Here is a 21548-nt window from a genome sequence, read left to right as displayed (position 1 = left end):
TCCCATCTATGAAGGGATTTTAATATTCTTGGCACAAATGTACCTCGTAATAAGACGATGTGTCATGCACAACTTTCAGACCCCTAGCTCAGAGGTCAAGGTCACACTTAGCAGTCAAATGTTAACATAGCATGAACAGGGTCTGTTTCGTGTCCGGTCCATAACTCTGACATTCATTAAGGAATTTTAATATCACTTAGCACAAGTGTTCCCCATGATGAGATGACGTGTCATGCGCAAATCCCAGACCCCTAGCTCAAAGGTCAAGGTCACAATTGGGGGTCAAAGGTCAACAGAGTTTTTTTCCTGTCCCGTCCATAACTCTGCCATCCATGAAGGGATTTTAATATTACTTGGCACAAATGTTCCCCATGATGAGACAACATGTCATGCGCAAAGCCCAGACCCTTAGCTCAAAGGTCAAGGTCACAATTGGAGGTCAAAGGTCAATAAGGTTTTTGCCCTGTCCGATCCAGAACTCTGTCATCCATCAAGGGATTACAATATTACTTGGCATAAATGTTTCCCATGATGAGACGACGTGTCATGCGCAACACCCAATACCCTAGCTTAAATGTCAAGGTCACACTTTGAGATCAAAGGTCAAGAGGATTTTTTTCCTGTCCGGTCTATAACTTTGTCATGCAAAGCAGGATTTAGATATCAGTTGGCACAAATATTCCCCTGGATGAGACAACATGTCATGCGCAAGAACCAGGTCCCTAGGTCTAAGGTCAAGGTCATATTTAGAGGTCAAAGGTCAAATTCAAGAATGACTTTGTACGGGACATTTCTTCTTCATGCATGGAGGGATTTTGATGTAACTTGGACCAAATGTTCACCAACATGAGGCACCCTTGTTTTTAGAATTACGTCCCTTTGTTTTTACTATAAATAGATTTTATTGTAACTTTTTTATTACTGGCGGTAGAGAAAAATCGAGACCACTTTTCTGTGGTACAGCATGCATGTTACATCCAATTTTTAGGTGTATTTTGACCTATCTCTACCTGGTAAAGAGTTTCTTGTGGACTTGTATTATATAGATTTTTTTTTTTTTTTTTTTAAAAGATTAATTTCCCTTTGTTGTTACTATAAATAACTTACATGATAACATTTTTATAATCAGCCAAAAAAATTCAATATGAAAACAACTGTAGGTTTTTATATATATAAATTTTAATCCAAGTGTTTTGTTATAACATATTGTATATATAGTACAATATTGTTTATACATCATTGACAGATATCAGTTCATTATGTTATACTGCAGTAGAGAAAATTAGGTGCCTTCCAGTAGGGGACTTTGTATTGCATGGCAATACTTCATTCACTTGTTTTTCTCTATGGGGCAGTATGTCTCCCTAAGGCAGTAGGTTTCTCTGGGGCAGTATGTTTCTCCAAGTCAGTAGGTTTCTTCGGGGCAGCATGTCTCTCCAAGTCAGTAGGTTTCTCTGGGGCAGTATGTCTCTCTGAGGTAGTAGGTTTCTCTGGGGTAGTATGTCTGTCTAAGGCAGTATGTCTCTCCGAGGCAGTAGGTTTCTCTGGGGCAGTATGTCTCTCCAAGTCAGATGGTTTCTCTGGGGCAGCATGTCTCTCTGTGACAGTATGTCTCTCTGTTACAGTATGTTTCTCTGAGGCAGTAGGTTTCTCTGAGGCAGTATGTCTCTCTAGGGCAGTATGTCTCTCTGAGGCAGTAGGTTTCTCAGGGGAAGTATGTCTCTGAGGCAGTACATCTCTCTGAGGCAGTATGTTTCTCTGGGGCAGTAGGTTTCTCTGGGGCAGTAAGTTTCTCTGGGGCAGTTTGTCTCCCTGGTGCAGTGTGTCTCTCTGAGGCAGTAGGTTTCTCTGGGGCAGTACATCTCTCTGAGGCAGTATGTTTCTCTGGGGCAGAAGGTTTCTCTGGGGCAGTTTGTCTCCCTGGTGCAGTGTGTCTCTCTGAGGCAGTAGGTTTCTCTGGGGCAGTATGTCTTTCTAAGGCAGTATGTCTCTCTGAAGCAGTAGGTTTCTCTGGGGCAGTATGTCTCTCTGGGACAGTATGTTTCTTTGAGGCAGTAGGTTTCTCTGGGGCAGTATGTCTCTTTGAGGCAGTTGGTCTCTGAGGTAGTGGGTTTCTCTGGGGCAGTATGTCTTTCTGGGGCAGTATGTCTCTCTGAGGCAGTATGTCTCTCTGAGGCAGTAGTTCTCTCTGGGGCAGTAGGTTTCTCTGAGGCAGTATGTCTTTCTGGGGCAGTATGTCTCTCTGAGGCAGTAGGTTTCTCTGAGACAGTATGTCTCTCTGAGGCAGTAGGTCTCTCTGAGGCAGTATGTCTCTCTGAGGCAGTAGGTTTCTCTGAGACAGTATGTCTCTCTGAGGCAGTAGGTCTCTCTGAGGCAGTTTGTCTCCCTGAGGCAGTAGTTCTCTCTGAGGCAGTAGGTTTCTCTGAGGCAGTATGTCTTTCTGGGGCAGTATGTCTCTCCGAGGCAGTAGGTTTCTCTGAGACAGTATGTCTCTCTGAGGCTGTAGGTCTCTCTAAGGCAGTATGTCTCTCTGAGGCAGTAGGTTTCTCTGAGACAGTATGTCTATCTAAGGCAGTATGTCTCTGTGAGGCAGTATGTCTCTCTGAGGCAGTATGTCTCTCTAAGGCCGTATGTCTCTCTGAGGCAGTAGTTCTCTCTGAGGCAGTAGGTTTCTCTGAGACAGTATGTCTTTTTGGGGCAGTATGTCTCTCTGAGGCAGTATGTCTCTCTAAGGCAGTATGTCTCTCTGAGGCAGTATGTCTCTCTGAGGCAGTAGTTCTCTCTGAGGCAGTAGGTTTCTCTGAGACAGTTTGTCTTTCTCGGGCAGTATGTCTCTCTGAGGCAGTATGTCTCTCTGAGGCAGTAGTTCTCTCTGAGGCAGTAGGTCTCTCTAAGTCAGTTTGTCTCTCTGAGGCACTAGTTCTCTCTGAGGCAGTAGGTTTCTCTGAGGCAGTATGTCTTTCTTGGGCAGTATGTCTCTCTGAGGAAGTAGGTCACTCTGAGGCAGTATGTCTCTCTGAGGCAGTAGTTCTCACTGGGGCAGTAGGTTTCTCTGAGGCAGTATGTCTTTCTGGGGCAGTATGTCTCTCTGAGGCAGTAGGTTTCTCTGAGACAGTATGTCTCTCTGAGGCAGTAGGTCTCTCTAAGGCAGTATGTCTCTCAGAGGCAGTAGGTTTCTCTGAGACATTATGTCTCTCTGAGGCAGTAGGTCTCTCTAAGGCAGTTTGTCTCTCTGAGGTAGTAGGTTTCTCTGAGGCAGTATGTCTTTCTGGGGCAGTATGTCTCTCTGAGGCAGTAGGTTTCTCTGAGACAGTATGTCTCTCTGAGGCAGTAGGTCTCTCTAAGGCAGTATGTCTCTCTGAGGCAGTAGGTTTCTCTGAGACAGTATGTCTCTCTAAGGCAGTATGTCTCTGTGAGGCAGTAGTTCTCTCTGAGACAGTAGGTTTCTCTGAGGCAGTAGTTTTCTCTGAGGCAGTAGGTGTCTCTCTGAGGCAGTATGTCTCTCTGAGGCAGTAGTTCTCTCTGAGGCAGTATGTCTCTCTGAGGCAGTAGTTCTCTCTGAGGCAGTAGGTTTCTCTGAGGCAGTATGTCTCTCTGAGGCAGTATGTCTCTCTGAGGCAGTATGTCTCTCTAAGGCAGTATGTCTCTCTGAGGCAGTAGTTCTCTCTGAGGCAGTAGGTTTCTCTGAGACAGTATGTCTTTCTGGGGCAGTATGTCTCTCTGAGGCAGTATGTCTCTCTGAGGCAGTAGTTCTCTCTGAGGCAGTAGGTCTCTCTAAGGCAGTTTGTCTCTCTGAGGCAGTAGGTTTCTCTGAGGCAGTATGTCTTTCTGGGGTAGTATGTCTCTCTGAGGCAGTAGGTTTCTCTGAGACAGTATGTCTCTCTGAGGCAGTAGGTCTCTCTAAGGCAGTATGTCTCTCTGAGGCAGTAGGTTTCTCTGAGACAGTATGTCTCTCTAAGGCAGTAGGTCTCTCTAAGGCAGTTTGTCTCTCTGAGGCAGTAGGTTTCTCTTGGGCAGTATTTCTCTCTGAGGCAGTAGCTTTACTGAGGCAGTATGTCTGTCTGAGGTAGTATGTTTCTCTGGGGCAGTAGGTTTCTTTGGAACAGTAGGTTTATCTAGGACAGTAGGTTTCTCTGAGACAGTATGTTTTTCTGGGGCAGTATGTCTCTCTGAGGCAGTAGGTTTTCTGGGTCAGTAGGTGTCTCTGGGGCAGTAGATTTCTCTGGGACAGTATGTCTCTCTTGGGCAGTATGTCTCTCTAAGGCAGTATGTCTCTCTGACACAGTAGGTTTCTCTGGGGTAGTATGTTTCTCTGGGGCAGTAGGTCTCTCTGAGGCAGTAAGTTTCTCTGGGTCAGTAGGTTTCTCTGCGGCAGTATGTCTCTCTGACCCAGTAGGTTTCTCTGAAGCAGTATGTCTCTCCTAGTCAGTAGGTTTCTCTGGGACAGTATGTCTCTCTGGGGCTGTAAGCTTCTCTGGTGCAGTATTATTTTTCTCTCTGGGGCAGTATGCCTCTCTGACGTAGTAGGTTTCTCTGGGGCAGTATGTCTCTCGAAGTCAGTAGGTTTCTATGAGGCAGTATGTCTCTGGGACATTATGTTTCTCTGAGGCAGTAGGTTTCTCTGGGGCAGTATGTCTGTCTTGTGCAGTAGGTTTCTCTTAGGAAGTAGGTGGTTTCTCCGAGGCAATAGGTTTTTCTGGAGCAGTATGTCTCTCTTACGTACTTGAACACTACTTCCCATGTTGGCCATTTTGATGTGTCTGTAATCCAAACGGTCCTTTGAACCATAATTTTTCATCTGTAAACTGAGTTGAACTGATTCCTCTTGTTAACAAATTTTGGAAATTGTCATTGGTCAGGCAAGATTTCCATGTGTATTTTGCTGTAGGATTCTTAATCTTAGCAACACAGTTTCTAACTAATCTTTTCTGTGGTCTGTTAGATGTCATCCAGTGCAATATACAGTCTGGCTATCGGACCAAATGACTACTGTTGACACGATTTTTGCGTGTAATGTTATTGGACTAAGAAATCCTAATGGATCATATATCCTTGAAGAATGACAAAGTAGAAGCCTCTTGGTAATGTTTAACCATTGCATCCCTAGTACTTTTGTCTAAAACACCTTCCTGTGCTGTGACTGACCTCATGGACTGACTGTTAGATGTCTATGAACGAAGATTTAGTCCGGCCTTCAGCATCAGGTCACATGCATTCCGGAAGTACGTCAATGCCTCTGTCTCGTGCTCGAAACTCGACAGAATGTTGTCAGCATAAAGGTCTGACTGTCTCTCCTTAAAATTTCTGCTGCTAAAGTGTCATTATTTATTTCCAGGTGCTTAAGAATTGTTGCGTTTAATATGAAGGGAGAGCAGGTCGCGCCAAACAAAACTGCCTTTAATCTATATGTACATAGCTGGCTAGCTGGCTATCTGTGTTCTTTGGATCACTAGAAAGACAAATCTTATAGGCTAAGCGTCTCGGTCTTTCTCATGAAGTCCATCATGAAGAAAAACTTTTTCAATATCTGTTGTTACAGCTACTGAATTTAAACAAAATATCACAAGTAGGCATGTCAAATCGTTAAGGATCGGTGGTGTAGACTGTAAGCAATCGTTCACGCTCGGTAAGTCACATGACTGCAGCTGTAGGCATAAACTATTCTTACTGGTGCGGTCGTTGAATCCTTAACAGGGTGGTGTGGAATATAATGGACAACTTGATGTGGGGGTTCCTGTGGGTTCGAATCCTCGCTAATCTTTTCAATAAAGCCTCTTTTTACTTAATCAGCTGTTACGTCTCTATACTTTTGTAGTATATGTGGTTCTTCCTTCAATCTTCTAGAAGTCTATTCAGTTCTTTGCTTTGTAACACTGTAGTTTTTCGGTAGTGGCGGATGATCTTGTTTCCATGGAAACATCTCAACATACCTGTTTCCATTGAACGTAATGGAATTGGTCTGGTATTCTTGTAAGTAGCTATTATCACTGTGTTTTCTGTCTGTTTTGTCGGAGATGATTCCCATACTCTGAAGACTCCAAAATTTCTCGAGTGCTGCTTCTTCTGGTCTATGGGAGGTAATCACGTTCATAATGTTTGCTGAATCTGTGGGTTTCGTTCCTTGAACTGGTCCGGAAAGTAAGTAAATCTTAGATTTTACTGCTGTTGGTCCACTGCCACAAACAATTCTGTCTTCAACGATCTTCCAGTAGTGGTTGGCACCAATCAAAAGAGATACACTAAAATGGTTGTCGTCTGTAATAAGATGTGCAAATTTCAATCCTTTGAGATACGGTAATCTGTAATCGATTATGGAAGGGCGTGGCAATCATTGGTACAATCGGCACTGAAATTGGTAATTTCTCCTTTATGTCAGTAATTAAATACGTAGATGTACGGAGATTCTGCACACAGTTTTTACTGCTTCCGAATGATGACAGTTTATTTCTTCTGTTCCGTCTGGAATAAGTTGTAATTTACAGGCTAATTCATCTGTTATAAAAGATCTTTGTGCACCCCCATCAAAAGGTATGTTTGCCTCTACATGTACATTTCCGGAACTATTACTAACAGTAGCTATCGCGGTCCTCAGCAGGACTCCAGGTCTCGTCCTTTGCGTATTAGTATGCTGTTTTAGTTGAAGTTTCGGGTACTGGTTGTTGGGAATTAGCCTCTCCTCTGGATGACGACTTCTGATTGCAAATGCTTGTATGATGTTTTTCGTTTGCAAACTGTACATCCGCCGCTTGACTTGCGTTAAGAAACGTAATGTTTTTGCAGGCAGTTAAAACACAGGTGTTTATTTTTCACGATCACTCTTCTTGTTTCTACACTGATGACTTTCCAGCATTCATTAGGGTTCCATCACAGAATATGCATGAATTGCTGTCTTTCCAGGGACCAGTTGACCTGGATGGTGGTGCTGGTCTTTTATCCCTGTTGTGCCTGTTCCTTGGTCTCGCTCCAGTGAAAAAATGGTGTGGTCAAAGGTGTGGTCAAATCATACGCGCCTATGGGTCCCTGTTGTTGCTGCTGCCCAGCTTCTATGATTGTAATCTCCTCAAAATTCAGTTATCAACATGTTTTAGTGCCAAATTTTGTTTAATCTCGGGCGGTAGTTTTCCAAAGATGACTGGCACAAGTAAATTGCCGTATGTGTCTTGGCACTGGCCTAGCGATTCCAGATCATGCACATATGCCTCTATCTTATCTTGAAAACTTCTTAAAGTATATAAGCTGTAAGCTGTTAGTCGGCACTGGTATCTCCGATAGGGCTTGCATATAGGTGATTATGATCTTATGCGGTCTTCCAAATCTCTCTTTCAGGAAAGCTAGGGCCTAAACATAGTTTGCATTCGTGAGTGGGAACATAGTTTGCATTCGTGAGTGGGAAACCTTCCAGGGTTCTTTCTGCACTGCCTTCCAACTACGCCTTCAAGTAATTAAACTTCTGGACGTCTGTAAGATTTGTGTTTAAATGCACAGTCGATTCAAATGAATCCCAAAAAGTCTGCCACTGGATCGTGTCTCCGCTAAACATTGGTAAGGTTAGCTTCAGTAGTCTTTGAAACTGAGATGAAGCTGATGAAAAATTGCTAAATGTCCGGTGGTAACTGGTGATCTCTAAAATGGAATGGAATGTGCGTTGAATCTACTTGCTGCGTAGAATCTCGAACTGTAATCAGCAGTGTAGAACTTTGAATTAGCGTCTGTTGCTAGAATCTCAAGTTGTCGTCTGCTATGTAGAACCTTGAACTGTTGTCTGCTGCTGGCATAGAAAGTCTTTAAATTGGTTTAGTTTTTAATCTTACTCAATCATATAAATGATTGTCTCCATCATATCCTTTTCTATTCCATCGACATTAGTCTGAGATTGTATCTTTTCTTTGACTGATGTAAGCATATCCAGTTTTATCTCCAGTGTCTTCAGCAGAGTGTTGAAATCTAACTAAGTTCTGTTTTCTTTAATTTCTTCTAATTTCTCGAGTAATATCGCAATTGTTCGTCGTAATGGATGATTGTAGTTTCTGTAAATTCATTTTCCTTTTTAGTCACGGCACCAAAAATGTGGGTATCTGTGAACTTTGGTAAGCTGAATATACAACATGTAGTGTTTGCTCTAAAATCTGTTTCTCAACTGAATATTACATGCCGTCAATACATAACAAAGGAAGTGATGTAAATGACGTAAATGCTATTAATGCTGTTAAAATTTGTTATAAAAAAGTGCGTAACACGGCAAATACTTAACAGCCCTATCGATTTAACATTGCATTTGAGAGTAGTCTACAGATATGGAACTTTGCTGCATTGTTTCTTGCTCTTTCATTTAAAGAAAGCATATAGCATTTTAATGCTTGTTGGGACCTGTTCTCCTGTTCCATGCACTGTCCAAGTAGATTCAGGGCTGTTTCTTTGTGGCGGAGGTTTGGATCTGTGTCAATGGTCCTCATAAGGTTACTGAGAGCTTGTTGTTGATGTGGGTATCTTTGGAGATGACCATATGTCTTGTATTGTAGGAAGTAGAGGTAAGGGAGAGGATCAGCTACAGCACAGTCCATCCAGCAGTCTTTATCCTGATCTCTGTGGAGCATGTCATCATGTGTAGATCTGAACATTTCATATTTTAGCTCAGAAGGAACACAGTTGATCTCACACCGCAAGAATCTGATACAGAAAGTTGTGATATATTTGATACATTTTTCATTCTGTTCATTGCAAATTTTTTTGAACTCTGCAGATACATCAGGCGCAGGATGTTCCCAGCAGTCACAAACAGGCACAACAACACCAGAGTTACATTGCTGTTTGGTGTTTCGTAGAATAAATTCTGTTTTCTCCATATCCCCTATACAGTAGAACACTGATGCCAGTGTAAGTCTGCTTGATGCCACATCAGAGTTCAAGCCTGCTGAGAGACAGGTCAGTGCTACAGGTGACACCATGTTGTTCTGACCAATATTTGATGATGCCAGGATGGATCCTAGTTTGGTATATAGCAGAGGTGCCAAAAACCGGCAGGCCGCCTTCTCTAGTCTGTTACCTTGTTTGCTGTAGTTTATTATTCTTTTTAATTGTAGCTTTATTACTTCTGTTTTATTATCTTTTACTCTCAGAATTAGATTAGATGAATAACTGGTGCTTATTGCTAAGTTTATGTAAAACTCAGCTGAAACCAATTCACAGATTTCAGCAGGGGAAGGTAGATTATATGTTACATAGTGAGGTACAATGTTCAGTTTGATCTGCAGTCTAAGGCCAAGGTTATCAATATGCACACTAAGCAATGCATTTACATCACTCTGTATCAAGCCACTGATTCTTTCTAACAACAAGTGTTTCACCTCAGCTGAAAATTGTCCTGCCATCAAGTTGTTTTCAGGTATAATGAAATGTGGGCAGTCACTGTGGTCACTTCTTACACAGCTGCTTAATTCCAGTAAGCAGTATGTTAGACACATTAGCAAATTGTGTTCCTGCCATGTGTTTGTTTCTGTGTTTTCTATACAATGTAGCAGAACTGTTTTGCACATAAAACTTGACATGTTATTTTCTCCTAGAGGATTCAGAGATGTTTTAACTAGCATTTTCATTAAGACATAGCAACGTAATTGTGTAATGTTTAAATTATACATCAAACATCTCTCTGCCAGACTAGTAGATATCCTCCATTCCATATCAGTGTAAGCACTGACCTTGCTGACAACTCCAACAACAAAACATCCATTGCTGACAGCATATCTCTTCATATATGGTGTTGGCCAGTTACCTATGCCTTGTCTTTCTATCCAGCCTTTTGCTGATTGAGGCCATGATGTGCAGGGATAAGCAATAACATAGTCTATGTCAGGCTTTCCTAGCTTTCCTGGAGTAAAATATGATGGTCCATGACGTTCTTGTACACCCACCTGATAAACATTCAGGACTGTGTTCTTCAACAGTATTCTCCCATTTCTATCTCTTATGCTGTGTTTATTAATTTCAGTTATATGAAGAGGTAGGTCAGATCTAAGACGCTGTAGAAAGCAATACCCAGGTGTTGTAGTCTCGTTCTTTATCATTAGCAGATTTTCCTTGCCAGGTTTCCACTCTGACCAGTCCTGCATCACATTGAAATAATGGTTACAGTGTAGAATATCAAAGTCTGAAACAAGTCCTTTAGTTGTTGCTCCTTCTGTTCGACTGCCTGCAAAGTACACAGTCTGATTATTAACAGTTAACTGGTTATTGATAGTAGTGATAGTCTCTCCCAGCATGTATACTCTTCTCCTTTTCTTCACCATTCTTTCATTAATTCCTATGTCATCTAAGACTTCTGATAGCTTCAGTGAAATGTTATTTTCATATTCCGGCTTTTTGAACATTCTGAAATGAAATTTGTACTGGTACTGCATGTACTGATGATAAACCCGGACAGATGATAAAGTCGACCACCTTGGAAATATTCGATTGCGAGCAGTTATTTATAAAATTGAACACACCATCTAATAGTCCCCACTTACAACACCGATTCGTGTAAACAAAAACAAAATTGGTAAATATTCTGTATAAATAAATAACTTACATTTATTTGTTGAAAAATATTTATCCAAAATTACTGGGAAGAGGGTGTTTTTTTGCGCATGCTCTCTGTTGAAACATGAAGGCCTGACATTGGGTCACTTTTCATTACTTGATCAGGAATGATTGTTGCAGCTTTTTGGGGAAAGTTTCAATATAATAATAGGAAGAAAATTTTGTAAATGACAAAGTGGTCGAATTTATCATCAGTCAACGTTCATACAGTCCCCATTTTACAAACCCCTTTCAGGGCCTCACTTCGTGTGAGTTTGCTTACTAAATATAAAGTTTGAATTATGTAAGTTTTCAGCAAATGTTAAGCTTTATTTTGATACCAGTAATTGATTTCAGTTTGCGGAAATAAAGGAGTTACAGGTAAAAAACCTCATTTTCTGTTCGTGTTTATCATCAGTACCAGTATAGTAATTGTGAAATGAAAGTTAGATTGAGAGGGGGTCTGATTACAATTATGCACACTTTATGCACATTAGGAAGAAGATATATTTTTCAAAGTAACATAATAAACTGATTTTTCTTGACATTATTTAAGTGGCTATACACAAAGTGATATTTCAAAACCAGCATGAAGTAAGTGAAACGATGCAGTTATTTTTTTCACAAAAGGTAGGATTAATTTTTATGGTAATATTTCTTTTTAACCTTGGTCTAACTGGAAGTACAAATATCCATAGACATACAGAAATACATCCTTTGAAGGATAATAGTTTGTTATTTTGCTTTGTTACATTCTTTGCTTCCAAAGATCTTCTAATAGATCATAAATATTGTCTAGAGTGACCTACCTCAGGAGGCATTTTCCTCTCATTTACATGAGAGAACTGTTCAGATTTGCAGATAAAGCTTTTTGTATTCATTATTGCCTGACTATAAGACTATACCTGTGTGAGACGGGTTCTTTTAATAACTTAGGCAGTATTTAAACTCATAAATGAGCCACGCCATGAGATAACCAACATAGTGGCTTTGCGACCAGCATGGACCCAGACCAGCCTGCCCATCCGCGCAGTCTGGTCAGGATCCATGCTGTTCGCTTTCAAAGCCTATTGCAATTACACAAACTGTTAGCGAATAGCATGGATCCAGACCAGACTGCGCGGATGTGCAGGCTGGTCTGGATCTATGCTGGTCGCAAACTCACTATGTTGGTTTTCTTATGGCGCGGCTCAAATACTTTAGATCAATGACATTTAACTTACTCCATTAAACAAGGAAACATATTAGGTCTGACTTTAAATTTATAAAACCTCATCTTGCAATATATAGATAAGATATCAAGCAGTTTACTTTGCATTTGCTTAATTGTTTCGCAAGTAGAATTGTTTGGGTTCACAATTGTTGAGGATGTTTATGTTTTAAGTGTCAGAATTTATCAATATGTTTAAAAAATTTAAGGTTACTGAAACAGTTTTCTCTCTTTACAAGTTTGACACACACCCATAAAACAAAAGTTCATGTACAAAGAATTGAATGAAATGTTTCAAGGTACAACTTCAGACTGGAGGAACACTACACTTGCTTCAGACCCCAGGAACAGTATTCACTTGCTTAACTTGAATACTTTTAAATGACATATTAATAATGATAATAGTTTATGTAAAACATGACTCCTGTGTGATTGGATTAAAGATTAACAGGAACATATACCAAACTGTCAAGACAGTGTCTGAAGGTCACAGAAAGACGCGTCACCAGTCCAAGTGCTGTGACTGGACTAATCTATGTCTTAATTGACGTTTTTAGTTTTAAGTGATTAAATTCATTAAATTGATACTGTTTTCATTTGTGCAAGATTAATTATTATCATTTGATATCAATAGGATTCTATATTTGATTCACATTTGCTTAAGATTGAGTGGAGAATTACAGCAGTATGTTTAGGACATGCATTTATCTTTTTATAAGATTAAATCATCTCACGTGCACTACATCTTATATTGAGTGCACAACATCTTAACCTGAGTGCACAACATCTTATCTCAAGTGCACAAATCTTATCTTGTGCGCTCCACAACTTATCTCTAGTGTACAAAATCTTATCTCATGTGCACGATATCTTATCTCATGTGCTCCAGGTGTTATGCTGTGGGCTCCACATCTTATAAGAGAGATAAGATTTTGTGCACCTGAGAGATGTTATAAGCTTGAAATAAGATGTTGTGCTCATGAGACATGATGTTATACGCTCAAGAAAAGATGTTGTGTGTATGATATAAGATGACATATGCTTGAGAGATAAGATGTCATGCGCAACAGGTAAGATGTTGAGATAAGATGATGTGCGCACAAGATAGCATGTCTAAGGTGATGATAGAATTGATTTTAAAAATGGCCGTCATTTAGATGACGTCATAACTGTGCCCAGTGGCAGAATTCAGACTGACGAAAATTGTTAAGAACTTTAAACAATACTGAACAGATTGGTATATTTCACTGTTAATCTTTAATTTCTTTCCCAGTTGCACGGGACCAAAAATACGGCCATAAGCAAACACACTATTAGATATGCAAGGCCAGTATTTAAAAATTATTATGATACTTTATTAGAAAATATATTGAAACCAAAGAAATTGATGTATGAATTTGGTAAAAAATTGTTTCTGAAGTGGAGATTAAACTAAGAAGCTTCATGAATGTAGGTGAGGATCTGTAAAAGACACAAGTAGCTATATGGAGTCAGTTCTGATCTATTGTTGCTAGGCTAAAGGTACTGGCCACCAGGTCATGTCATGGGACACAAAAAAATAAAAATAAATAAATAAAACAAGGAGCTGCGTTCAATGAACGCTGGCATCCTTGTCGATACAAAGCAACCTAAGTCCAAAACGAGGTCAAGGTCAAACTGATGTCAAGTGATATCTGAAGATGAAGAATGGTCACATGTTACATCTGCATTAGTATCAAGTCATTCTAGTTAGGGGTATTGATGTTAGACTAAACAGTCCCATTTGGTTAACCTCATACAGATGGACGGACAAACAGACAGAACAATTACTATATGCATCAGTAGATGGCGGGGCATGAAAAGAGAAAATTTTTAGAAATCAGGAAATTTGAAACTTTATTATTGACAAACTATATGTTATGGAAATACATGAGAATTAATTGTTTTTATGTGACCGCTCAGTGTCGGTCATGCGTGGTGCGGTGTCCGTCGTCCGTCGTCCGTCCACAATTTCTAAAAAAAATCTTCTTAAAAACCACTGGGCAGAATTACACCAAACTTCATAGGAATGATCCTTGGCTGGTCCCCTTTCAAAATTGTTCAAAGAATTGAATTCCATACAGAACTCTGGTTGCCATGGCAACTGAAAGGAAAAACTTAAAAAATCTTCTTGTCCAAAACCGCAGGTCATAGGGCTTTGATATTTGGTATGTAGCATCATCTAGTGGTCCTCTACCAAGATTGTTCAAAATACCCCCCTAGGGTCAAATATGGCCCCGCTCTGGGGGTCACATGGTTACATAGACTTATATAGAGAATATTTTGAAAAACCACAAGGTGTAGAGCCTTGATATTTAGCATGTGACATCATCTAAAGATTGTTCAAATTATGCCCTTGGGGTGAAAAGAGGCCCCGTCCTGGGGGTCCCAAGTTTTACATTGTCTTATATAGGAAAAACACTTTTAAAATCTTCTTGTCTGAAACCACAAGACCTAGGCCTTTGATATTTTGGGTGAAAAGAGGCCCTGCCCCGGGAGTCACAAGTTTTACATAGATTTATATAGTAAAAAACTTTAAAAATTTCTTGTCTAAAACCACATGACCTAGGCCTTTGATATTTTGTATGTAGCATTGCCTTGTGGTCCTCTACCAAAATTGTTCAAATTATGCCCCTGGGATGAAAAGAGGTCCTGCCCAGGGGGGTCTCATGTTTTAAGTAGACTTATATGGGAAAAAAAATAAAAAATCTTCTTGCCTGAAATTGCAAGGCTTAGGCTTTTGATATTAAGTATGTTGCCTTTCCTAGTGTTTCTCTACCAAAATTGTTCAAATTATGTCCCTAGGGTGAAAACAGGCCCTGCCCTGGGGGTACCAAAGTTTAACATAGACTTATATTGGAAAAAATTAAAGATCTTCTTGTCTGAAAGTTCAAGGCCTAGGCATTTGATATTTGGTGTGTAACATTACCTGGTGGATCTCTAACAAGTTTGTTCAAATTATGCCCCTTGGGGTCACTTGTTATAATTATAAGTTATATAGGAAAAAATACTTAAAAAATTATCAGGTCATATTTCCTAGACTGTTTAATCATAGTAACCTGATGACCCAAGTGATTAGGGATCACTTGACTGTGACCTTGACCTACTGACCTACTTTCTTGTTTTTAGCTTTTTGTGATTGCCCTGTGTCCGTCATCCGTCGTCATCCGTCCGTCCGTCCGTCGTCTGTCGTCAACAATTTGACTGTTAACACTCTAGAGGTCACATTTTTTGCCCAATCTTAATGAAACTTGGTCAGAATGTTACCCTCAATAAAATCTTGGATGAGTTTGATATTGGGTCATCTGGGGTCAAAAACTAGGTCAACAGGTCAAATCAAAGGAAAAGCTTAACACTCTAGAGGTCACAATTTTAGCCCAATCTTAATAAAACTTGGTCAGAATGTTACTCTCAATAAAATCTTGGACGAGTTTGATATCGGGTCATCTGGGGTCAAAAATTAGGTCACCAGGTCAAATCAAAGGAAAAGCTTGTAAACACTCTAGAGGTCACATTTTTGGCCCAATCTTAATGAAACCTGGTCAAAATGTTACCCTTAATAAAATCTTGGACATGTTTGATATTGGATCATCTGGGATCAAAAACTAGATCACCAGGTCAAATCAAAGGAAAAGCTTGTTAACACTCTGAGAGGTCACAATTTTGGCCCAATCTTAATGAAACTTGGTCAGAGCGTTATCCTCAATAAAGTCTTGGACGAGTTCGATATTGGGTAATCTGGGGTCAAAAACTAGGTCACAAGGTCAAATCAAATGAAAAGCTTGTTAACACTGTAGAGGCCGCATTTATAACTGTATCTTCATGAAACTTGGTTAGAATGTTGATATTGATGATCTTAAGGACCAGCTTGAATCTGGGTCATGTTGGATCAAAAACTAGGTCACCTGGTCAAATCAAATGAAAAGCTAGTTTACACTGTAGAGGCCACATTTATGACCATATCTTAATGAAACTTATTCAAAATCTTAATCTTGATGATCTATATGTCAAGTTTAAATCTGGGTCAGATGGGGTCAAAACTAGGTCACTAGGTCAAATCAAAGAAAAAGCTTGTTAACACTCTAGAGGCCACATTTATGACTGTATCTTCATGAAACTTAGTCAGAATGTTAAACTTGATGATCTTTAGGTCAGATTCGAATCTGGGTCATGTCGGGTCAAAAACTAGCTCACCGGGTCAAATCAAAGGAAAAGCTAGTTAACACTTTAGAGGCCACATTTATGACCATATCTTAATGAAACTTGGTCAGGATGTTAATCTTGATGATCTTTAGGTCAGGTTTAAATCTGGGTCAGGTGGGGTCAAAAACTAGGTCACTAGGTCAAATAAAAGGAAAAGCTTGTTAACACTCTAGAGGTCACATTTATCACTGTATCTTCATGAAACTTAGTCAGAATGTTAAACTTGATGATCTTTAGGTCAAGTTAGAATCTGGGTTATGTCAAATCAAAAACTAGGACACAGGGTCAAATCAAAAGAATAGCTAGTTAACACTTTAGAGGCCACATTTATGACCATTTCTTAATGAAACTTGGACAGAATGTTAATCTTGATGATCTTTAGGTCAATAGGTCAGGTGAGCGCTACAGGGCCTTCGTGGCCATCTTGTTTAAGATACAGCATTGAAATTTGGATGACATGTACAGTTTTGCACATCAATCTTAAAACTCTTTCAGTGACCATGAATGTGACTTACTGACCTACTTTCTAATATTTTAGCGTCAGTTTGCCATTTGAAACATGTGGCTCATATTACTCAGGTGAGCGATTCAGGGTCATCATGACCCTCTTGTTACAAATTTTTACATCTGTTGATTATTGAAAAGCATTTATAATGCTTTACTTAAGGTAACTGCCTTAATTATAAAAATCTATATTTAACAATTGTTTAATACATATTCCTTTGTGGTGTATTGGTAAAAACAGAAATAAAGTTTTTATTGTTATGTTGGTCCAGGTTCGATTCCAAACTTGGGCATCTTTTTAGCTCACCTGTCACGTGACAGGGTGAGCTTTTGTGATCACCCTTCATCCGTCGTCCGTTTGTCCGTCCGTCCGACTGTCCACAATTTCCTTTTGAACACGAAAGAGACCACATTTTGTATTTGATTTTAATCAAACTTGCACTGAACTTGTATGGGCATAATATCTCGGTTCCTTTCGAAAACTGGCCAGATCCCATCATGGGTTCCAGAGTTATGGCCCCTTAAAGGGCCAAATTATGCCATTTTTGGCTTGTGAACACGATGGAGACCACATTTTGCAATCAACTTTAATAAAACTTGCACACAAGTTGTATTGGCATAATATGTCCGTTCCTTTCTAAAACTGGCCAGATCCCATTGTTTGCTTGTGAACACGATAGAGACAACATTTTGCAATCAACTTTTATCAAACTTGCACACAACTTGTATTGGCAAAATATCTCGGTTCCTTTCGAAAACTGGCCAAATCTCATCATGGTTTCCAGAGTTATGGCCCCTTAAAGGCCCAAAATTTGCTATTTTTGCTTTTGCAGCCATATAGAGACTTTATTTATGGTTTGATATGAAACAAACTTGCAAAATATTGTCAACAACAATAAATCTTGGATTCCATGATGAATCTGTCAGATCCAATCATAGGTTCTGGGGTTATTTTATATCTGATTACCTCCCCTGATTTTAATCGAAATGGATTTATATCAGTAAGTATATAGGACTCATTTGAAATTTTGTTATTGTCATTAGTTGGACTGAGACAATCAGGGTAGATAACTATGGACTGATTTATATCAAATTACCTCCCTTTATTTCAAATTAAAATGGCTATATCTTCATAACTAATGAAGATACTGATCTGAAAATTCATTTATGCCATCACATGGACTTGGACAATCAGTGAAGGTACATATTGACTGAATTTATGACCAATTACCTCCCTTTATTTTTAGCTCACCTGTCACGTAGTGATAGGGTGAGCTTTTGTGATCACCCTTCGTCCATCGTCCGTCTGTCCACAATTTCCTTGTGAACACGATAGCGACCACATTTTGTATTTGATTTTAATCAAACCTGCACTCAATTTGTATGGGCATAATATCTCAGTTACTTTTGAAAACTGGCTAGATCCCATCATGTGTTCCAGAGTTATGGCCCCTTAAAGGGCCAAAATTTGCTATTTTTTGCTTGTGAACACGATAGAGACAACATTTTGCAGTCAACTTTAATCAAACTTGCACACAACTTGTATTGGCATAATATCCCGGTTCCTTTCGAAAACTGGCCCGATGCCATCATGAGTTCCAGAGTTATTGCCCCTTAAAGGGCCAAAATTTGCTATTTTTGGCTTGTGCAGTCATATAGAGACTGCGTTTATGGTTTGATTTGATGCAAACTTGCAAAATATCTTCAACAACAATGAATTTTAGATTCCATTATGAATCTGTCGGATCCAGTCATAGGTTCTGGAGATACTTTATATATGATTACCTCCCCTGATTTTAATCAAAATGAATTTTTATCAGTAAGTACTTATAGGACTCATTTGAAATTTCATTATTGTCATTAGCTGGACTCAGACAATCAGGGTAGATAACTATGGACTGATGTCAAATTACCTCCCTTTATTCAGATGGGTATATCTCTGTAACTAATGAAGATACTGATCCGAAATTTCATTTATGCCATCAGATGGACTTGGACAATCAGTGAAGATACATATTGCCTGAATTTATGACAAATTACCTCCCTTTATCTTTTATGTAAATGAATATACCTAGCAGCTTCTAATGAGATTGGTTTGAAACATTATTTATGTCTTCCATGGTAAGAAATTTCTACTTTTACTTACTTTTCTAATATATTGTTGTAAAGGCTCTGGTTGCCATGGCAACCGAAAGGAAAAACTTCAAAAATCCTCTTTGCCAAAACTGTAAGGCATAGAGCCTTGATATTTGGCGTGTGACATCATCTAATGGTCCTCTATAACGAATGTTCAAATTGTGCCCCTGGGAGGAAAAGAGGCTCCGCCCTGGGGGTCCCAAGTTTTACAAAGACTTATACTGGAAATTGTTTTTAAAAATCTTCTTGTCTAAAACCACAAGACCTAGGCCTTTGATATTTGGTATGTAGCATTGCCTTGTGGACCTCTACCATAATTGTTCAAAATATTACCTTGGAGTGAAAAGAGGCCCTGCCCTGGGGGCCTCAAGTTTTTACATAGACTTATATAGGAAAAAAACTTTAAAAATCTTCTTGTCTGAAACTACAAGACCTAGGCCTTTGATATTTTGTTTGTGGCATTGCCTTGTAGTCCTCTATAAAGATTGTTCAAATTGTGCCCCTGGGGTGAAAAGAGGCCCCATCTCGGGGTTCCTAAGTTTTACATAGACATATAAGAGAAATCTTTAAAAATCTTCTCATCTGAAACTGCAAGACCTAGACTTTTGATATTTGGTGTGTTGCATTGCCTTTTGGTCCTCTACCAAAAGTGTTCAAATTATTACCCTAGGGTGAAAAGAGGCCCTGCCCTGGGGGTCCCAAGTTTAACATAGACTTATATAGGGAAAAAGAAAAAAATCTTCTTGTCTGAAAGTTCAAGGCCTAGGCCTTTGATATTTGGTATGTAGCATTGCCTAGTGGACCTCTAACAAGATTGTTCAAATAATGCCCCTGGGGGAAAAGAGGCCCCGCCCTGGGGGTCACTTGTTAAATGAGTTATATAGGAAAAAATACTTAAAAAATTATCAGATCATATTTCCTAGACTGTTTAATTATATTTACCTGATGTACCCATGTGATTACAGGTCACCTTACTGTGACCTTAACCTGCTGACCTACTTTCTTGTTTTTTTAAGATACAACCTTGAAATTTGGGTGACATGTACAGTTTTGCATACCAATCTTAAAACTGACTTTCAGTGACCATGAATGTGACCTACTGACCTACTTTCTACTAGTTAAGCATCAGTTTGCCATTTGAAACATGTAACTCATTTTACTCAGAGTCATCATGACCCTCTTGTTTTACTTGATTTGGCATTTTTAAGCTAGTTTAGAAACAAAAACTCATAATGTTCATAATATGAACAAACTTCAAATTTAAAGAAAAATCATTTCTAGCCAAAATCTTTGCCTGGAGATATTTGCCTTTAACAAAACCATTTTACTCACAACAAATAACAGTAAAAGTAAGTAACATGTTTTAGAACTTACTTGGAATACTTCTTTGGCTGTCAATGACAAAATACTAGCTGCATAGACTTGTTGAATTAAAATTGAATGGAAATATAAAGGAAATTAAGAGCTATTTGATACTGAATCATCTTTTTTCCTGATTTTTTGATTCCTGTTTCCTCATTTGGTTTTGGTTTTAAGAATATGTGAAAGAGGAATAACTCTACTAAATGTGTATGCTGCAGTCACAATAAAATGTGACTTTTATTATGTCTATATAGTAACAACCATTTACTCCAAAAGTAACTTCCAGATATTAAGTGGTGTAACATATTCATACTATGTTTAGTTACATATCTATTAGTATGTCGTATTTTAAATCTACACACTCCCATTCATTCCCACAAAGATGTTTATTGCATTATTCCATAGATAACATGTAGTTATTCATATATTCAAATATGAAATTTTGGCATACTGTATCTTTAATAATATGTGAATAAGTAACATTCCTTTTTTCCAAAATAACATAATGCAAGATAATTATGTATGTGTATGATGTAACATACAAAAAAAACTCACTTTTAATACTTTCAAAAAAAAACAACAAAAAAGCAACTGCAATCAGTCATTTGAGGGTGATGATAGAATTGATTTTAAAAAATGACTGCCATTTTGATGATGTCATAACTTGGTACAGTCACAGAATTCAGACGGGGAAAATCTCTAAGATCTTTAAACAATACAGAACAAATTCAGGTATATTTCACTGTAAAATTTTATCTTTAATCTTTTTACCATTGTACAACAAATAGTTCTGTTAGTTCTGATCTATTGTTGCTAGGTTATAGGTACTGGCTACCAGATCATGCCATGGGACACCAAAAAAGGTTAAAGTATCAGGAAATTAATGTTGGAACTTTTGAAACTTAATTACTGACAAACTATAGTACATGGAAATACAATGAGAATTAATTGTTTTTACTAATTTTTACATCAATTGATTTTTGAAAAGCATTTGTAATTCCCTACTTGAGGTAAATGCATTACTTATAAAGATCTTTTTTGACAATTATTATAATATAAATACATATTCCTCTGTGACAATGGGAAAGATTTTATTGTCACAGCAGTTCCTGTTCTATTCCCAACTCTTGCATCTTTTGTTTTTCTTGTTTGGGCATTTTTAAGATAGTTTAGAAACACAAACTGATACTACAATGCTCATAATATGAATAAACTTCAGGTTCAAAGAAAGATCATTTTTAGCCAAAGTGCCTTTAACGAAACAATTTTACTCATTACAAATAACAATATTAGTAAGTAACATGTTTTAGAAATTACTTGGAATAGATCTTTGGCTGTTAATGACAAAATACTAGCTGCATAGACTTGTTGAACTGAAATTGAAGGAAATAGAAAGGAAATAAAGTACTAATTGATATTGAATCATCATATTTTCTGATTTTTTGTTTCCTGTTTCCTCATTTGGTTTTGGTTTTAGAAATATATGAAAGAGGAATAACTCTCTACTAAATGTGTATGCTGCAGTCACAATTAAATGTGACTTTTATTATTATTATTTTAT

At 38.6% G+C, this 21548-nt stretch overlaps 2 protein-coding genes across 4 annotated transcripts in view; one reads left to right on the top strand and one right to left on the bottom strand.

Moving 5' to 3' along the window:
- LOC123540446 (RCC1-like G exchanging factor-like protein) overlaps window positions 1–21548 on the top strand; it is a 68724-nt gene that overhangs the window by 33889 nt on the left and 13287 nt on the right. The gene's annotated exons all lie outside the window — the stretch shown is intronic.
- On the bottom strand, window positions 4867–10371 carry LOC123540445 (uncharacterized). The gene has a single exon (XM_045325481.2). The coding sequence runs from the start codon at window positions 10362–10364 to the stop codon at window positions 8256–8258; it is 2109 nt and encodes a 702-aa protein (XP_045181416.2). The 5' UTR covers window positions 10365–10371; the 3' UTR covers window positions 4867–8255.

Source organism: Mercenaria mercenaria, chromosome 16 (assembly GCF_021730395.1).
Source record: "Mercenaria mercenaria strain notata chromosome 16, MADL_Memer_1, whole genome shotgun sequence".
Lineage (NCBI taxonomy): Eukaryota > Metazoa > Mollusca > Bivalvia > Venerida > Veneridae > Mercenaria > Mercenaria mercenaria.
This window is presented reverse-complemented; position numbering and strand designations above follow the sequence as displayed.